The 21,114-nt window shown below is 33.6% G+C and overlaps 1 protein-coding gene across 1 annotated transcript in view; it reads left to right on the top strand.

The window, feature by feature from the left end:
- grip2b (glutamate receptor interacting protein 2b) overlaps positions 1-16,989 on the top strand; it is a 176,742-nt gene extending 159,753 nt beyond the window's left edge. The window contains exons 19-25 of the mRNA XM_051095091.1: positions 1-45; positions 137-290; positions 1,868-1,985; positions 7,730-7,957; positions 9,547-9,693; positions 10,229-10,433; positions 16,836-16,989. The exon at positions 1-45 is cut by the window's left edge and continues 138 nt beyond it. Of these exons, the coding sequence (XP_050951048.1) occupies positions 1-45; positions 137-290; positions 1,868-1,985; positions 7,730-7,957; positions 9,547-9,693; positions 10,229-10,426 (890 nt within the window). The 3' untranslated portion in view covers positions 10,427-10,433; positions 16,836-16,989. The remainder of the gene's footprint in view (positions 46-136; positions 291-1,867; positions 1,986-7,729; positions 7,958-9,546; positions 9,694-10,228; positions 10,434-16,835) is intronic.
- Positions 16,990-21,114: the final 4,125 nt, after the last annotated feature.

Genomic DNA, 21,114 nt, shown 5'->3' with positions numbered 1-21,114 from the left:
AGTCATGGGACGGCTCAGGAATCGACGCCGGTTACAGCAGCCAGGGTGGGTTTACTTCCGTTACGTGTAAATATCAGTGTGCTGGTCATCTATTGACAGCCTCAGTGAAAACATATGACCTGATCCTTCTCCAAAGGTGCCTACATCCATCAGGCCGCTGGGATTGCGTTACACCCTCACGAGTGGCGTAACACCAAGCAGAGGAACAGCACGCCTCCTCCAACCCGCCGCAAAAACTATCCCTTCACTGACGGGGGATTCAGTGAGGACGACTGGGATAAAGCTGCCGGGTGAGAGTCAGAAACACTCATGTTCCGAGCTTGAAAAATATAATGTGTCATACGGTATTTGATTTTATTAAACTATTAAATAGTTGTTAATAAACTATAAATGTGACCGTGGATCACAAAACCAGTCAGAAGTATCAATTTTTTCGAAATTGAGATTTATACATCATCTGAAAACTGAAACTTTTCATTGATGTATGGTTTGTTAGAATAGAACAATATTTGACCGAGATACAACTATTTGAAAATCTGGAATCTGAGGGTGCAAAAAAAAAAAAAAAAAAAAAAAAAACAATATTGAAAAAATCACCTTTGAAGTTGTCCAAATGAAGATCTTAGCAATGCATATTACTAAGTAAAAATTCAGTTTTCATATATTTACGGTAGGAAACTTACAAAATATCTTTATGGAACATGATCTTTACTTAAAGAAAATTCAATAATTTATTGCTACAACTTTTTTGAGGTTCAAGGTAATAAATGTTAGATTATAAAGTTAAACTTGTATTATAAACATTATACATGCATACACATATATATATATATACAAATTATACTTTTTGAAGTTTTTGAATTGAAAAAAAAAGTAAGTTAATTTAAATATTTACAAAATTAACAATTAATAAACAATTAATTAATAGAAAATGTAAAAATAAAAGCTTAATTATTTACTTTTTTATATATATTTATCAGTGTCTGCAATTTTCTGAATTGTTAATCAATCCTTTTACTGTCATAGATAGATAGATAGATAGATAGATAAAAAACTAATAAAAATGCTTTTTTCTATAAATATTTTATATTTTATTATATATATTTTAACATGTTCATAACTAGCCAAATAAATTAAATATTAAACACTTAATATTTAAAATGGCAGGAACTTAAGTAAAAATGATACATTTTATTTTATTTTTTAAATCCATACTGTCTCATATATATATATATATATATATATACTAAAATTGCTAAAAGTACTAAAACTTACTAAAGTCCTAGAAACAGCTGAACAGAAATGTTTAACAAATATTTAGAAACTAATACAAATGACATATATATATATATATATATTTTTTTTTAATATTTACGGTTTGTACATTTTTACGTCACTGCATCTGTAGTCATATACGTTTTATATATATATATATATATATATATACAAAACCTTTTAATAAATACTTTACTATATAAATAATACAAAATCAACACTAATTGCATTATACAAAAATTATTTCGGCTCTTCTTTTAAAGTTTTACTCTACAATTACCCGTCGTTCAAAACAAGCAATTATTAATCAATGCCTTGCAGTACAAAAAAAAAAAAAATAATAATTCCTCATTACTTTTATTTCATTATTTTTAATACTTCATTAATCACTGCTCATGAGGGCAAGTTTTAATTTTGAGTTTTAAGTTTTTAGCAGTGCTTCAGGCCTACAGATTTTCTCTCCCAGGATGCTCCTCTCCACCCAGCCTTGCGGTCCGTCTTAACGTGCCAAGGCCGGTGCCAGAGTGCTGGATGTGAGTGCAAGCCTAAGTGGCTCAAGGCTCACTGGCTATAATGTGTGCATCTGCCGCAGATACAGCAGCCAGCCGCATGCCGACGGCCTCATGATGGAGCAGGAGGACAGTTTCTGGTGCCAGGCCCTGGAAGACCTGGAGACCTGCGGCCAGTCCGAACTCCTGCGCGAGATCGAGGTAGGCTGCTGCCATGATGGGAAAATGTTTAATCATACCATGGATTAGATATAAATGAACGAATAAGAGGAAAGGCATTTCTCTGAAGAAAAAGTTGATCATTTGGACTAGTCAAAATCAGTTGTGTAAGAGTCATTTGATGCATTAAATGAATTTAATGTTATGTAATTTATATGTTAATGGATCCCTTTTCACATTTCAAGGGTTCTCCGAAGTGCAAATTTTGTCATAGTTGGGTAGACTTCTATAGTTATGAAAGGAAACTACTACAAATGCCATTTTTGAGTTCCCATTTGATCCAATAGCAATAGGTAAAATCCACGATAGCATTTCTATGACCCTCAAAATCAAGAAATGACAAAAAAAGTCTTAATTAATGTTATTAAAACAGAAAGATATTAAATTTGCAATTACAAACACAAAGCTGATTTTGTTTTTATGTAATGGTAATATAAAGTAATGCAACAAAGTAGTCTTATAAATGTGCAATAAATTAAGAAAAAAATAAAAATAAAATGAAATAAAACAAAAACCAAAAAAAGGTACATTTGCAATGTTAGTAAATGGAGTCATCACAGCCTGGAAATAAAATAAAATAAAAGTAAATAAAATATTAAATGCAGAACTTATTTTATATTTTTGTTTAAATTGTAGTACTAAAAGAAACCCTAATAAAAATGGCAAAGCACAAAATTACTAAAACTTAAACTGAAATTAAAAAGAAAGCTGAAAATTAAATAAAATAAATAATAATAATTTATGTTTTATATTTTGACATGTCTGTATATCTTGTCAAATACATTCTGTTTGAAATATCTGGTATTTAAAATGGCTGAACATTTTGTAAAATAAAATAAATAAATAAAAATGACAAAACATAAAATTACTAAAACTTAAACTAAATTAAAGGAAACTGGAAATAAAAAAGCTTGTTTTTCTATAAATATTTTAATGTATATTTGAAATATTTTGAATATAATATGGAAGAACATTTTTTATCAAATTAGTATTTGTTTGTTTGTTTGTTTTTCTTTCATTTTTTTCCATTCCTCAAAAAAATAGAAATTAAAATAATAATAATAATAATAATAATAATAATAATATAAAACTTACTGCAAATATAAACAAGGCTTGTTTTTGTATAAATATTTTAATGTAAGTTTTATATGCATTTTTACATACCTAGTCAAATAAATTCTTTTTTTTTTTTTTTTTAAAGTATTTTGTCAAATATCTACTTGTTTGTATGTTTTTTTTCCATTCATGCTAAAACACTCTCATTTATGTTTAAACATTTTAATTAAGAAAACACGTAATTAATTGTTTTAATTCCTCCTTTATCATATTTACTTATCTCAAAATTAGTCTCATTTTAAATGACATAATGCAGAGAAAGTGTATATAATTGTTATTATAAATAACAGAATTTTTCCTATTTTTATTTTTTTTTTTTATTTATTTATTTATTTTTTTTTTGAAAAACTCGTTTGAAGTTGAGTGGTTGAGCAATGCTGTACAGTACCAGTGAATTATGTCATATTGTGGTAATCTGCCGCATCCTCCACAACCAATCACTCAAATCTGGCCATCAAGATCAGGAATTGTGCCATTCTGCACATTTTTTGGCCTGTCTTTGCACCATAACCTTATTTTCATAATTCCTGTAGTGAGTTGAGTGCTAAAACAGCACAGACAGTGCATGCAAATACACACCACCATCAGCAGGCGCAGATCGTTCTTTGTGAATTCCCTTTTTAAAGTCGGAAATCACCAATCACTACACTTCTATTACCACAAAGACCCAGCATGGTGACTGACGGCTCATTTCACGCCTGTTTGCTCAAAACAATAAGCTCTGTTCTTACACAACCAAGCGAGGAGAGTTACGAAAGTATGGGGAAGTGTTTTTATCAGATGTTTGATGACACTGGCTAGCGAGGTCAGTCATGGATGACATGTTCCTTCAACGATACTTAACTTTCTGTTTTCTGTGGAATGCAAAAGGAGGAGTTTTGTCCTGTCCTGGCACTCTTTTCAGTACAATCAGTCAGTGGGTTGCTGTCAACTCTTGTGTGTGTAACATTTCTGTGAAAAAGAGCAGCCAGGACATTCTTCACAATGTCTCTTTTTGTGTTGTACAGAACAAGTCTGTCATACAGGCTTAGGACAACATGAACACTATGTTAAAAGATTATTGGAGTACATATTTAAAAAAAAAAGTCTTTCTACTTAAAATGTTCAAGTTCAATTCGATGTGTTACTTGCCTTTTTTGTAATTATAAAATCTACAAGCAATTTCTGAGTAAAAGTAGGTGAACAGTGACAGAATTTGCACCAGTTTTTATTAATATTTTGAACTTTTTTTATTTACCTTTTTCATTTTAAAATTTGTTAAACTTTCAGTAGTTTGTCATTTTAGTAGTTTTTGTTTGCTTTGAAGTCTATATAATTTAACATTTTATTAATCTTTCAGTAGTTTTTTTGTCATTTTTAGTCATTTTTGTTTTTAAATCTATATTTGTATATTTTGTTGAACTGTCAGTAGTTTTTGTCATTTTTTGTCATTTTTGTTTGTTTTAAAGTCTGTAGTTTTAAATTTAATTAAACTTTCAGTAGTTTGTCATTTTTAGTCATTTTGTTTGTTTTGAAGTCTATATAGTTTTAAATTTAGCTGAACATTTAGTAGTTCTTGTCACTTTCAGTTATTTTTGTTTGTTTTGAAATGTATATCATTTGAAATTTTGTTTAACTTTCAGTAGTTTTTGTAATTTTTAGTAATTTTTGTTTGTTTTGAACTCTATAATTTTAAATTTTGTTGACCTTTCAGTAGTTTTTGTCATTTTGTTTGTTTTGAAGTCTATATAGTCTTACAAATGGTTGAACTTTCAGTAGTTTTTGTCATTTTTAGTCATTTTTGTTTGTTTTGAACTCTGTAGTTATTTTTGTTTGTTTTAAAGTCTGTATTATTTTATAAATTTTATTGAACTTTCAGTCATTTTTGTTTTGACGTCTATATAGTTTTAAATTTTGTTGCCCTTTCAGTAGTTTTTGTCATTTTCAGTCAGCTGTGTTAGTTTTGAAGTCCATATAGTTTTAAATTTTGTTGATCTCTTAGTAATTTTGTTATTTTTAGTCATTTTTGTTTGTTTCAAATTCTATATAGTTTTAAATTTAGTTGACCTTAGTAGTAGTTTTTGTCATTCTTAGTTTTCTTTTGTTTTGTTTTAGTTTAGTTTGTTTTTGTTTTTTGTTTTGTTTAGTCATTTTTGTTTTGAAGTCTGTATAGTTTTACATTTTGTTGAATTTCAGTAGTTTTTGTCATTCTTAGTCATTTTTGTTTGTTTTGAAGTAGTTTCAAATTTTGTTGAACTCTCAGTAGTTATGTAATTTTTAGTCAGTTTTGTTTGGTTTGAAGTCTAAAATTTTGTTGAATATTTAGTACTTTTTTTTTCATTCCTAGTTTGGTTTTGTTTCATTTTAGTTTAGTTTGTTTCTTTTAGTAATTTTTGTTTCAAAGTCTATACAGTTTTAAATTCTGTAACTTTCAGTAGACTTTGTCATTTTTAGTCATTCTTGTTTATTTTAAAGTCTATTTAATTTCCATTTGTATTGAAGTTTTAATTTATTTTAGTGCTTTTTTTTAAATGTTACCTTAGCAACTTTTTTCTCTTTCTTTTTCCTAGTTAATTATTTAATTTCAAATTTATTTCAAACTATCATGTTATGTTTAAGTCATTTTATACTTTTTTTTTTTTCTGAAAATGCTAGTTAATGTCATTGTATTGGACTAAAACTTATTGACCTTGCTTACACAATATCACAAATTTCTAAAAAATCATATTTTTTGTTCTTTTTTCTGAGTACTTTTTCCTCCCACTCTGTTACTGTAGTGGTGTTCTCTTAAAAATGATCAGCCTACAAAAAATAGCTTGTAAATCTCTATGTACTATATTATCATCACCAAATATTGAATTCAGTTTTTTGATCAACTTGTTTTCTTTCAGTTAGCACGTTTTTTTTTTTTTTTTTTCATTTTGGAACTTGCTGATCATTGATCTGAGCTTAGTTATTAAGTGAATAATGTAATTTTTTTTCCAAAAAATAATGCTTTTTTCACTCAGTAACTAAGGTGTTGTAATGCTGAGAGGCCAAAGGCGAGATAAGGCATATCCAGTGGCAGTATAGAGTTTAATAACTGAAAGTAAAGCAAACACGGGTGAATCAGGAAACTCAGAACAGGAGCAAAACCAGGAAACCAAGACATGAGCTTTTACAGAGAAACAGTGATAAAACTATAACTAACCAAGACTGATGCACGCCTAGTCCACATGTGCATGGGTATTTTTCCTTCTTCATTAAAAAAAAAAAGAAAGAAAAGAAAAAAAACGCTATGATGCACTGTCAAGAGCATACCAAACCAACAGGCGGTGATATAACCCTAACTGTAAAGCCATGTTGGCCAATCAGAAGCCTGAAAAAAGTGCACACTCCGACGTCACAAGCCAAAATCTCACGACAACACTGCAACCGCAGTTTCTGGAAATCTTCACCCTGCAGGATTTTTCAAAAAGGTTTCGGTGACCTGATACTGCGTTTCCATATGCACTGTAAAAAAACAATTTGCTGAGTCAACTTAAAATAATTTGTAACCTGGCTGCCTTAAAATTTTAAGTTCAGTCAACTCAAAAAAAGTTTATTCAACTTGAAATGTTAAATTATACTAAGTGACAACTTAGATATTTGATTTGAATCACCTTAAAATTTTAAGGCAGCTGGGTTACTTACCCATCTGTTAAGTTTAGCAAACACAAATATCTAAGTTGTTACTTAGTACAACTTAACATTTCAAGTTGACTAAACTTATTTTTAGTTGACTGAACTTAACATTTTAAGGCAGCAGGGTAACAAATTATTTTAAGCTGACTCAACAAATTGTGTTTTTTATGTGTGGACAGTGTGGACAAATGGCCAAACTGTATAGAAAAGCTGCAGTTTTAAAAATACCCAGGACCTAAGATCATCACAGGTCCATAAGTTCAGATCAATGAGGCCTGTGATCAACCAGATCTGAAAAGAAACACAAAATCTGTGCTAATTAGAAGATAAGTTGACGATAAGACTGAATCCAAGATGTGGTGGTAATATACTGTAACATATTTCAATATTTTTGACAGGGAACACCAAATTACGTAAAGATTATTCAGCACAAAGGTTAAGTGAGGTGTTGCTTTGTGGTTTCTGAGGGACTTTACAGAAGTATCTATTGTAGTTACATCCCCAAAGTCACGTATGACTAAGTACAAGCCGGCAAAAATCTCCAATTATGTTATTAAGGCATAATGGGCTGCAGCTTTCCAAGTAATCTGCAATTCCTTGTACGCTAACTGTGTTTTGAAAGTAATTTCATGAGCCTAACTGCTCAGATCCTGTGTTTTAAGTTAAATCCTATTGAACAACAGCTTCAAAGAGTCACAAATGCCTGAACTCTCAATTAACACACATTTCAGTCGCAGCTCATTGGAAATAAATGGATCTGGAGCTCATTAAAGGTAAATGAGGATGGGCTTCACGTCCTCTGGTTAATAGGATTTTATTAGATTAGAAAATTGCCTAATGAGAGCCCAATCAGAGAGAGGCTCCCTGTTGAAACAGTGTGGCCTGAAGGCCCTTTCACATGACAGGAGTTCAACGCACTGGAGAACGATGGCCAGTAATCAATGTTTGTGGTTGTTTTCCACCCGTAGGCGTCGATAATGACTGGCAGTGCCCTGAGTTTGGGTGTAGAGGGTGGAAAGGCCCACGGCGAGACAGTTAACCAACCTCACCTCAGCCCTCTGAGGAAAGCCCCGCATCTCCTCAACGAGACCAAGAACAAGAGCACGCTCCGCGTGTCCGAGAAGACCTGGGAGTCACGGAGAATCAAAGAAGAAATTCAGGACATCCTGTCGCCCACACCGTTAGAGCTGCACAAGGTGGGCGAACTCCACAATATAAGTTGAACACACAGTTGAATGGTATGTGGATTCCCTTAGATAAAACTAGTTCCATCTCCTTCTGTGGTTTTGGTTAGCATTGTTGGTATTAGTAATCACTGCGAGTATTTATTTTCATTGGAAATGTACCTGGGCAAGGGTAGGGAGATGCATGTTCCATCCCTCATTGGTTAATATTGTAGGTGCTTTTCATTTGTTTTAGCAAGAAATGTTGTTTTTCAGACTCAAAGGAGTGTTTTTTTTCCCCCTGGAGATACTGCATCAAGTTCATGCAGAACCAGTAAATTATGATAATAAATTATACACAGATCTGTCACATCAGCATAACCATGGTTTGTTTCCAAGGAAAACTGATATGTCTTGTGAGCTGCTTTGTTTGGAGTTGTTGGGTTTGTTTTGGAGATTTGCTTTTTTGTTTTGCATCTTTTTTTTCTTTGGCTTTGCTTTATTTCAGAGGACAATGACACGTCCTGGGAGTTGCTTTGAATATTTTGTTTTTGTGTTTGCTTTGCTTTTTGATTTGCTTTGCTTTTTTGTTTTGTTTTATTTAGTATACTTCGCTTTCTTTTTTGTTTTCTTTTGTGTTTTGGTTTGGCTTTGCTTTATTTATTTCATAGGAAAGCTGACATGTCTTAGGAGTTGCTTTGACGATTTTGTTTTGGAGTTTTGTTTTTAGTTCAGTTTAGGTTTTGTTTTAGTTTGCTTTGCTTTTTGTTTGGCTTCATTTGTTGTTGAAGTTGTTTTGTTTTGCTTTGCTTTGATTATTTGAGAGGAAAATTTACATGTTCTAGGAGTTGCTTTGAAGATTTTGTTTTAAAGTTTTGTTTAAATTTGCTTTGCTCTTTGTTAGGCTTCATTTGTTGTTGAAGTTATTTTGTTTTGCTTTTGTTTTGCTTTGTTTCAAAGGAAAACCAACATGTCCTAGGAATTGCTTTAAAGATTTTGTTTTGGGGTTTTTTTTTTAGTTTACTTTGCTTTTTGTTTGGCTTCATTTGCTGTCGTTGTTTTGTTTTGCTTTGCTTTTATTTTGTTTTGTTTTGCTTTGTTTCAGAGGAAAACTGACGTGTTCTAGGAGTTGCTTTGAAGAATTTGTTTTGGAGTTTTGTTTATATTTGCTTTGCTCATTGTTTGGCTTCATTTGTTGTTGAAGTTGTTTTGTTTTGTTTTTTGTTTTGCTTTGAGGACAGCTATGATAAAATAATCTGCTCAAATTAAACCCTTCTAAATTTCAAAAGGTAACAAAATATGCTTTATTTTATTCTTCTGTAATTGTTTTTAAAATATCAAGAGATTTTTTTGCTATGTAATAGTAATGTAATAATGTGTAATAATGATTGCCAAAACATTCATGCATTTAAGGGTTAATGGCATTATATTTTTCATTTAGACCTATTTGACCTATATATATATATATATATATATATATTGCAAGATTGCTTTTTTCAGCCTAAGGACTTATTTTTATGTGAACTATTTCTTTAAGACTTCAACATCATCTGCTGAACATATTTAGAAGAAATGAGCTCATGGTTAAATAGTTAAAATATTTTTGTGTTACACAACTACAGGTGACTGTGATGAAAGACCCAGAGAGCGATGACTTTGGATTCAGCGTATCGGACGGTTTCTTGGAAAAGGGTGTTTACGTGAACATGATCAGACCTGAGGGTCCAGCGGACCGTGCTGGACTCAAACCGTACGACAGGATCCTTCAGGTGCCTCTTCTCAGATCACCACACACTGGTTTCCCAGCACCCCCTCCCTCGCCCCAGCTATACGATCTGCCCAGCTTGGTTAAATATAAACTTGAGAGGGCCAGAATGAGGTATGAGGATGACAGTAGGCCTTTGACTCTGGGTGGACATGTCGAGTTAAAAAGTGATTTAACTTCTTCTGTGTAGCTACACAGCGCTTGTGGTCAACTCTTAGAGAACGCCCCTTCTCGCTTATCTGCCATGCATCACTGGCTGTGGAAATGATTAAATCTGCGTTAAGATATACTTAAGCTGTATGTTAACCACAGCAAAGCATCCAGCGACTATGATTAAGTTGTAGGTTCTTGTATGTCTGTTTTCATACTTGAGAATTGGATCAAATTTTCAAATTTTTTATTACTTGTCCGTCTAATCTTCTATTTTATATTATTTTTATCAATATATAGTATAAAACGTTTTACACTCTTACATAAAACATTTATTACCTGGATTTTTAACAAGTTTACTGAAGCTTATCTTAATGTCTTTCCGCCAGGTGAACCACGTGAGGACGCGAGATTTCGACTGCTGCTTAGCTGTGCCCCTTATCACAGAGGCCGGAGACAAACTTGAGCTGGTGATTAGCCGAAACCCATTAGCACAGCCAGGTGTCGCCCAGCCCCATGACTGCCATCCACACTTCAACCCCGTAGGCCATTCCCGCGAGCACCAGACCAGCACGCTGGACCTGTGACCATTTGGTAACTCAGACTATGACCACCCAGACCATTTGTTGCAACAGACTATCAGAAGGAGCCATGATTCACTGGTTTCATTACAAAACTCGTATGAACTGAAATATCCAGATTATAAGGAGTGATCGTGGAAACTGTACAACAAAAGATTTGAGCCAGTTTTCAGTACAAAACTCGAAAGGATCTGAGCCAGTTTTTAAAAACAGAACAAAACAAAAAAATCATGGACTATTACAATGCATACACCACACATGGATTTCACCTCATCAAAACAAAAATTTATTTTCTTTTCTTTACAATGGAGTCTTGCACATGATATGGGGGTAAAAAATATATACATATATCATGAGCACAAAATAAGAATTCGTTCTCATGACTTAATTCGTTTATTAGTTTTTAAATTTGTGGCCACGTTGTCCTGATTCGTTCCCTTGTCTTAGTTAATCATTGTCATGTCATACTGGTTCGCTCCCTCATTTTTGTGAATCATGTTCGTGTTGTACAGTTTCATTCCTTCATTTTAGTTAGTTATGGCCATGTTGTACTGGTTTATTCCCTAATCATAGTCACATTGTTTTGATTCGTTCCCTTGTTTTAGCAAATCGTGATCACGTTTTACCGATTCATTCCCTCATTTTAGTAAATTGTGGCCGCAATGTACCAATTTGTTTCTTTGTTTTAGTAAATCGTGGACAGTTTTTACTGATTCGTTCCCTCGTTTTTGTAAATCGTGGTCACGTTGTACTGATTACTTTCCTCATTTTTTTTAAAACCATAGTCACATAGTACTGATTAGTTTCCTCATTCTAGTAAATTGTGGCCACTTTTTGCTGATTTGTTCCCTTATTTTTGTAAATCGTGGTCACGTTGTACCGATTTGTTCCTTCGTTTTAGTAAATCGTGGCCATGTTGTACTGATTCGTTCCCTCATTTTTGTAAATCATAATCACGTTGTATTGATTAGTTTCCTCGCTTTAGTAAACCAGGGTCATGTTCTACTGATTCATTCCCTTATTTTAGTAAATCGTGGCCATGTTGTACTGATTCGTTCCCTCATTTTTGTAAATCATAATCATGTTGCACTGATTTGTTTCCTCGCTTTTAGTAAACCAGGGTCATGTTGTACTGATTCATTCCCTAATTTTAGTGAATTGTGGCCGCAATGTACCAATTTGTTTCTTTGTTTTAGCAAATCGCAGTCACTTTTTACTGGTTCATTCCCTTGTTTTAGTAAATTGTGGCTATGTTGTACTGATTCATTTTCTCATTTTTTTAAAACCATAGTCACATAGTACTGATTAGTTGTGGTCATGTTGTACTGATTTGTTTCCTCATTTTTGTAAATCGTGGTCACTTTTTACTGATTCGTTCCCTCATTTTTTTGTAAATTGTGGTCACATTGTACTGATTCATTCCCTCATTTTAGTAAATTGTGGTCCCTTTTTACTGATTCGTTCCCTCGTTTTAGTAAGTCATGGTCACTTCTTACTTTTTCGTTCCCTCATTTTTGTAAATCGTGGTCACGTTGCACTGATTCATTCCCTCATTTTTGTAAATCATGGCCACATTGTACTGATTCATTCCCTCATTTTTGTAAATCATAGTCTCATTGTACTGATTCGTTTCCTCGCTTTAGTAAACCAGGGTCATGTTCTACCAATTCATTCCCTCATTTTAATAAATCATGGCCATGTTGTACTGATTCGTTCCGTCATTTTAGTCACATAGTACTGATTCATAACCTTGTTTACTAAATCGTGGCCACATTGTACTGATTCGTTCCCTCGTTTTGGTAAACCATGGTCAAAACAAAAGAAAATAACTAAAAAGAGAAAACAAATTCTTAATTTGTGGCCAAGATGTATATATTTCCCCCCGCATATCATGTTTTCTTTTCTTTTCTTTTTTCTTTTCTTTTCTTTTTTTTTTTAGTTTTAGTTTATGTTGTTGTTCACTTTATTTTCTGTTTGGTTTTATTTTAGTTTTTATCTTTTCTTTTTCAGATAAAAACATACTGTGTCTAAATGTTTACAAAACAGAAAAAGGATTCTGCTTTTGACGTAGATCGCAATTAGACGCAAGTTGTTTCCATTTGCAGTAGCAAGTGTTTTCACTTCCACAACAAACTACAAATTAAGCTTTGTTTTAGTCCTGGATGAGTCACTGCAGGAATACCTTCAGGCACACTTTGTCCTTTCTCACAAACACACACACTTCTACTATAAAAAGACAAAACACCACCATTCTTTGTCCCCTAAACACATAAACACTATAGACTCCCTACAAACAAACCTAAATTTGCTTCTGTGTCAGACACCAACATACACACAAACCCTTCAGGCCACGAGTGCCACGACAACAATGCACACGATGACTGCCTGCTGCTCTAAAATGAAAGTTGCTGTTTGATATTATCAACAAAGACTTCACAGCCTCACTGTCAACAACACTTCTCTTATTTTCCAGTAATTATAATGCATTTTCCACAAATAGGGTATATTTTACTGTGACATTCCTTTTTTTAATGCAAAATGAGGTTGATTGGATTAAGTAATTTACATAAAGAAGTTACATAAAATATTATATAATGCAAAATGCTACATAGATAGTTTTACACATATTAAATGTGTTTATTTCTCATTTAAAATACTTATTTTAAAAATGCTTATTAGCCATGCTGTTAAATTTTAACTTTTGCAGTTTTGACTGCAATTATTTGTAGTCAAAGTTATTTTTTTATATCAACACATTTTATCCACCAAAAACAAAAACAAATATTTTGCCCTTTCCTGCATTTATTTATTTATTTTTTTGCAATGCTATTACTATATAAATTCCCACAATGCAAAATAAATAAATAAATAAACGTCTTTACATGAGAAACATAAGAAAGCAAACAAATAATATAATTAATTTTTCTAAATATTTACATAAATATTAGTGTTGATCAAGCTGAATCATTCAGCTCTGTTATTGAATTCAAAATGATCAACCAAATAAAGTATTTGCATTTAATTTATTTGGCAATATGGTTAGCAATAGCCACAAACCAACATTTGATCCTAAACTAGCTAGCCTCTACTGAGTGGCGGCTTAATTTTAGCAAAATTTTAAAAAACAGGGTTGAAATAAGTTCAGACCTCATATAAAATAGCTAAAAAATAAATTTGACTGAAAATAACAGTCATTTTCTAAAAGAAAGTGACTTTTTTGCAAGTTCGAGTACCTATTTTATACCCTCTTTGTGCAAAATGCATTTGCTCAAGATACTTTCATAAGAAACTGTCATGTAAACACTTAATTTCTCGACACTTTTTTTAGTTAGCAGAACATACCTCCATTACCTACGTCCTCAAATGTCCACATGTACTCTCATGCAGCAATAAAGGTCTGACATGTCCTGACTTCATTGACATGTCATTGACTGCTTGAAAAGCTTATCGTAGTAAGTACTTTGGTAGCCCTACCTTCACTCTCCACATACCTCTCTTTATCTTTTAACACCAAACTGCTGCCACAATGTAGCATTCACTCCAGTCCCTACGAACGTCCAGGTCTCAAGGGCACGTTCTTTCACGGTAGACTGTCGCCACGCTGCCATTTGCCACCACTGGCCAAATATCACAAATGTTTCCGCCACAAGCTATTTCAGACACGTTGGTTCTAGGAACGTTTGTAAAGCTGGCACATCGTTAACTCAAGTTGCAGGCTTGTGGGGCACCCGGCTTTTACAAAGGTCACGTCTCTGTGGACACTAGGGCCCCACAATCTATTAACCTCCACTAAACATTTATCTAGCGTTTCGCAAATGTGAGATTTATGGTCTCTGTTGGGCCGTGGTAGAATAAATCTTGACATCCGAAAAAGGGAACTGAGGATGTTTAGTGTCGTCTGTCATGTTGTGTGTTTGGATCATGGAGTTTTCCGCTGCTATGAGAACCGTTACACCCCACAGGACAGTTCTTTGTGGAACATTTGACGGAGCAACTGGTTGAAGCGGTTAAAGTAAACTTGTTTGAGGGTGTATCTGATGCCTTTGTGTAGGTTTGTGGCTTGAAACGTATGGAACCTGATGTCTTTGAAGATTCTCGGAAACCACCGTTAGGACATCTTCCGTCTAGGTTTGGAAATCAAGAACCGGTTTTATTTCAGGAACTGGTTCCATTTTTTGCATATGCAAAGGGTACACTGTGTGCTAAATACTCTATGAAACTCTTTATTTGGGTTACGATTCCAATATACGTCGTTGGGACAGACGCTACATAGTATTGCTACCCTGGATGAAGAAATGTACCATTTTTTTCTAATCTAAAGGAATAGTTCATCCAAAATATGTCATTATTTATTTTACCAAAATTGCTACCAAAATTTTAGCGCAAAGCTACCGTATGTACTTTTTTTTTTTTTTTTTTTTTTTTGCAACTTGACAGACATGTTCATGGTGTAATTCTTACACAGAATAAATTACACCATATGTTCTTAAAAATAAAGGTTCCAAACGGGGGGTTTTACAGTGATGCCATAGAAGAACCATTTTTCCCAGAAAAAAACATTTCAGGGATCAGTTCTTAAAGAAGTTGTTCATTTCCAGAACTAAAATGTACAGACAATGTACTCACCCCCTTATCATCCAAGATGTTTGTGTCTTTCTTTCTTCAGTCGTAAAGAAATTATGTTTCTTGTTGAAAACATTCCAGAATTGTTCTCCATATAGTGGACTTCTATGGTGCCTGTGAGTCTGAACGTCCAAAATGCAGTTTCAGTGCAGCTTTAAGGGTCTCCAAACAATCCCAACCAAGAAAGAAGGGTCTTATCTAGCGTAATGATTGGTTATTTACTAAAAAAATTACAATTTATATACTGTTTAACCTCAAATGCTCATCTTGTTTATTCTCTGCGATGTGCATGTAAACTCTGTGTAATCCGGGTCAATACGGATAGGGTATGTCGAAAAGCTCCCATGTCATCAAGCAGAAGTACAGACCCAGTGTTTACAAAGTGAGATTAAATGCCCTTTCACAAAAAAGGGTAAAACAGTGATGTAGGATGAGCGTTTGAGGTTAAAAAGTATATAAATTGTACATTTTGGGGGAAAATAACCAATCATTTTACCAGATAAGACCCTTCTTCCTCAGCTGGGATTGTTTAGGGCCCATTGAGGCTTCATTGAAACTTTATTTTAAGTTTCAAGTAAGTTTAAACTCGCAGGCACCATAGAAATCCACTATATGGAGAACATTCTAGAATGTTTTCCTCAGGAAACAATTTCTTTACGAGTGAAGTAAGACACTTGTTTATCTGTAAATGTTTGTTCTGGAAGTGAGCTTCTCCTTTAAAAGTACCATTTTGTCTTATTTTGAAGGACATTAAAAAAATCTAAAGAACGTTTTTCCACTGCAAAGAATCTTTTATGGAATGGGAGGTTAAAGTTTCCTCATGGAACCATCAGTGTTAATAAAGAACCTTTATTTTTAAGAGTGTACGGGTTTGAACCAATGTAAGGGGTGAGTGAATTATGTCACAGTTTTAATTTTGGTGTAGAGTACTCCTTAAAACAGTACAAACTAACCCACATGGACTGATGAAAGCTACTGTATTCCTGGTTGCAGACTTGTTTTTCTGATGTTTCTTGGTTCGCCTAATAACCATAATCAGATGCTCAGCTATATCCTGTGGTTTGTCAGAGTCACAGGACTTCCTCCCTTGTGTGGTTCAAGCAGTTTTTCCCACACGTAAAAGTCTGATTTTTGGTGTTATTTCTTCTTCAGTGTGGTCCTACCCACACCAAAACATTTCTACTCGGCAATTATTTGTGGATTAGGTGAATGTATTTCCTCACCCTGCAGTCTTTACTACCGTGTTGGAAGCACAAGCAAAATCTATTTGCAGTAAAGTAGAAAGCACTCATTGTTCTGCAAGACTTTGTTGAACAATCAGAGTCTCTGTTCAGGCCCGTCGCATTAGGAGTCTACCCAGGGCTCGCTCCTAGGCCCCTTTAAGTTTTCGTTTTTTTCTCTCCCCGCTACCTCCCTGTCTGTTGCGTAATTCTACCAACTGCCACTAAAAGACCTTTATTTTATTTCTTTTGAGTCCACTTCATGGTGTCTGCAGGTCATCACATGGTAACCATGGTATAGTTCAGTGTAAGTATATTAACATGTTTTATGTACTATTCCAGAAGGAAAGACAATGGGGTTCCTTTTATACGTGCAATATTGAGACCAGAGAAGGCTTTTAAAGGATTTTACATAAGCTTTATAAAGCTCCAAACGTGTTCATCCCTATGCATTTTGAATTCCTGATTAATGTATGCATTGATATTAATGTGTATTTTTGAATGTGTAATATGAAAGTTCTATTCTCTGTACAGTATTTTTGTATGAACTCTAAACCTTGCTGTTTCCACAGCGTATTTGAAGCACAATGGCGAAAGAGAACCGATAATCAAATCTACTCTGGTTTGGCTAGACTGGTTTGGTGTTGAGACCCATTCCTAATCGATACGGGAATGTGCTAATGACATCCTTTTCTAAAAACAACTGAATAAAAGAGGTAAAATGCACCACTCTGAGTCAAATGTAATTTGTTTGATCACTTTTAATGCAAATTGGTGAGTCCACCAGTTCTTGAGATAGATCCTTTTTATCTGTGCTTACACCATTTTATTAGATCCTCTGTTGATTTTAGCACAAAAAAGATCTCTATCCTTTTGTTCCAAGTCTGAAGTTTGTTATTAAGTGTTTTCTAATAAGTGAATCAACACTTGCTGAATCAACACTGTGTCATTGCGAAGGTCTTTGAAACAAGTAAATGAGTCTTTGAAAGACTTTCAATAGGAAGGCAAAGGTTTCACCTGTCACATACTGTAGGCGTCACACTTTACTCTGTAGTCATCATGTCCAAGTAGCACAGAGGTAAGTTGGAAAATGTACTGTGCTCTCTCCCACAGGACTTGATTTAACCCCTCAGTCTCTGTGAGTTAGTTATCAAGCAGCTAGTGCTTTGGAAATGATCTTCTGTTTTATCCTTTTCTTCTCTAAACGTGCTTTTCAGCACCTGAGAAACTGAAAGGACTATTTTTGAAAGTGAATTGTGGGTGTTGAGCTGTATAACACAAGCATACAGGTTCAATTTTGCTCACTATGTCTAAAAGTAATTTTGTGGCACTCGTGTTGCATAACTAACTTAGTTTTTCTGCTCCCCTTTAGTGAAATGTCAGATATCCAGTATTTTTGTGATATGTGAGAAATGCTGACAGCACTTACGTGGATGTTATACCTGATAGTGATCCAAACAGAGTGTACTTGAGCAGCATGCTGTTGCTATGGTGACAACATGACCAACATGTCTTCAGTTCATGAGTGTCTCTGTGGTGCCAGGTAAAAATAAGCATTCTGACTTTTGCATCGCCTTTCATGGATGATCTACAGCTACATTTGTTATTTGATTGTCGGTAACACTTTAATATAGTGGACAATTTTAACTAGTAGCTAGTTACTTATTAGCATGCCTATTATTAACAAATTGGCTGTTTATTAGTACTTGTAAAGCACCTATTCTGCATGACCATATTCTACATCCCAATACCTGAACTTAACAACTAACTTATTAAATGTTAAAAAGCAGCAAATTAGGAGTTTACTGAGGCAAAAGCCATAGTTAATGGTTTGTTAATAGCGAGAACTGGACCTTAAAATAAAGTGTGACCGACCGGTGGATGGATGGATGGATGGATGGATATTTAGTTGCATAGATATTGAATGGATAACATTCAGATGATGGATAGATATTTAGATGGATGGATAATTAGATGATGGATAGATATGTGGATGGATGGATGGATGGATATTCAGATGGATGGATGGATGGATGGGTAAGTATTTACATGGATAAATATTTTGATTGTTGGATGAATAGATGTTCAGATAGTAAGATAATAGATATTTGAATATTCAATTGGATGGCTGTATAGATATTTGGATGGATGGATGGATGGATGGATGGATATTTAGATGATGGATAGATATTTATATGGATGAATGGATATATATTCAGATGGATGGATGGGTAAATATTCACATCTCTAAATATTTAGATTGTTGGATGGATAGATATTTGGATAGATAGATCATAGATATTCAGATAAATATTCAGATGGATAGATGGATAAATATTCAAACTAATAGATATTTGGATGGATGATGGACGGATATTCAGATGGATGGTTAGATATTTGAACAGATGGATATTTAGACTGATGGATAAATATTCGTAGACATATGGATAGATATTTGGATCATACTGTAATATATATTTGAATAAGTATTCAGATGGATAGATACATGGATGGATAGATGGATAAATGTTCAGATGCATAGGTGAACATATGGACAGATAGATCAATATTTAGATGATAGATATTTGGATGGATGGACATTTGGATGGACACATATTCAGATGGATATACTTCACATTCATTATCAAATATGGATATCCAGCTTGGATATCATGGATGTTCAAATGGATGGATGGATAATCAGGTGGATAGATGGATATTCAGTTGGATATATATTGGATGGATATATATTCAGATGGATGGATGGATAAATATTTAGAGGATAGATATTTGAATGAATGAATGAATGAATAGATAGATATTGAGATGGATGGATGGATACATATTTGGATTGTTGGATGGATAGATATTCAGATGGATGGATAGATAATAGATATTTGAATACATATTCAGATGGACAGATATTTGGATTGTTGGATGGATAGATAATAGATATGGGTGGATGGATGGATGGAGAAATATTCAAATGGAGAGATTTTAGGATGGATAGATGGATAGATAATATATACTCAAATAAGTATTCAGATGGATAGATGGACAAATGTTCGGATGGATGGATATTTAGATGATAGATATTTGGATGGATACGTATGTAGATGGATATACTTCACTTTCATATATGTATTTTCATAGGGGTGGATGAATAATTGGGTGGATAGATATTCATTTGGATATATATTGGATGGATATACAGTACTGTGCAAAAGTATTTTCACCAGCTAAAAAATGGTTTAAAGTAAGTTATTTCTATCTTTTGCTGTAGTGTGTCAGTAAAAATATCAGTTAACATTTCCAAACATTCTGTTTGCCATTAATTGTAATAATCTAGTGAGATTTGTGAGTCTGACAACAGCCAGTGCTCCACACTGATCTGATCTCACCATCATCCAGTCTGTCTCTGGAATGACATGAAGAAACAGAAAAACTGAGACAGACTAAATCCAGAAAAACTGTGGCAACATCTCCAAGATGTTTCAAGTAACCTACCTGCAAAGCTACCTGAAAAACTCTGCACAAGTGCACATAGGGCAAAAGCTGCTTTAAATGCAAAGGATGGTCACATCAAATGCTGATTTATTTTAGTTAATATAAGTTCATTGATAAAGAAAATCTATTTATGACATTGTTTTTGACAGCAACCTCATTTTATGTGCCTAACTGCCTAAAAATGTTAACAGTGCTGTAGCTTTGTAGGTGTAGGACTCTTAAAGCATCTTGGAGATGTTGCCACAGTTCTTCTGGATTTAGTCTGTCTCCGTATTTTTCTGTTTCTTAAGACAGACTGGATTGAATGATGGAGAGATCAGATCTCTGTTTGCACAAGGAGTCTGACAACAGCCTGTGCTCCATACAAAAATCTCACTAGATTATTATAATTAATGGCAAAATGAATGTTTAGAAATGTAAACTGATATTTTCTACTGACACACTACAGCAACAGACTGACTTTAACTGACTTTAAACCATTTTTAGCTGATGAAAATACTAGTGGCCTAAGACTTTTGCACAGTACTGTAAAAATTTAGATAATAGAGGATAGATATTTGAATGGATGAATAGATATTGAGATGGGTGGATGAATAAATGTTCATATGGATAAATATTTGGATTGTTGGATGGATAGATATTCAGATGGATGGATATTTGGATTGTTGGATGGATAGATAATATATATATTTCAAATAAGTATTCAGATGAATAGATTAATGGATGGACAGATAGATCAGTATTTTGTTTTGGTTTGTTTCTGCTAAAGTAATTGGAGGAAGATCCTGAGGAATATGAATGTAGCTGGATTCTATCTGCAGTGTTTTTACCAAATATAGTTTGAGCATCACTGTGGCAGATGAGTTTGACTGAGGTGTTTCTGTGGATGTTCTTGTTCTGGCATTTTAACAGGATTGTCACAGGATATTAATCCTGTTTAACGATGAAAAAGATAAAAACAAAAAAATTTTTCATTGTCATTGTAGAGGAATGATTAGAATCATGCGGCAAAACATAACTAAAATAATGCCATCCAGAAAAGCCCAGATAAATCTGTTTTTGTCATCTTGAGATCATTTGTTCCTCTAAGAACAAACAGTCCCCTAACAATTAATCATTCCTTCCATTCACCAGCAGTATGCCTGTGCACTGTGTTTATTTTTGTTTGTAGGTCATAGTAAGCAGCCAAAAAATCAATATTTACCGTGGTGCAAGATGCTGAGTTCAGGATAAAAACACATGGAGAGTTTACACTCAAAATTAAAGCCAAACAAAACATTACCTCACGTTATATAACTAAACAGAACAAAACACTGGAGAGAAGGTAAAATGGTAAAATTATAC

This window comes from Labeo rohita, chromosome 22 (genome assembly GCF_022985175.1).
Source record: "Labeo rohita strain BAU-BD-2019 chromosome 22, IGBB_LRoh.1.0, whole genome shotgun sequence".
Taxonomy (NCBI): Eukaryota; Metazoa; Chordata; class Actinopteri; order Cypriniformes; family Cyprinidae; genus Labeo; species Labeo rohita.
Note: the sequence above shows the minus strand (reverse complement) of the source record. Positions and strands in the feature narration are given on the sequence as shown.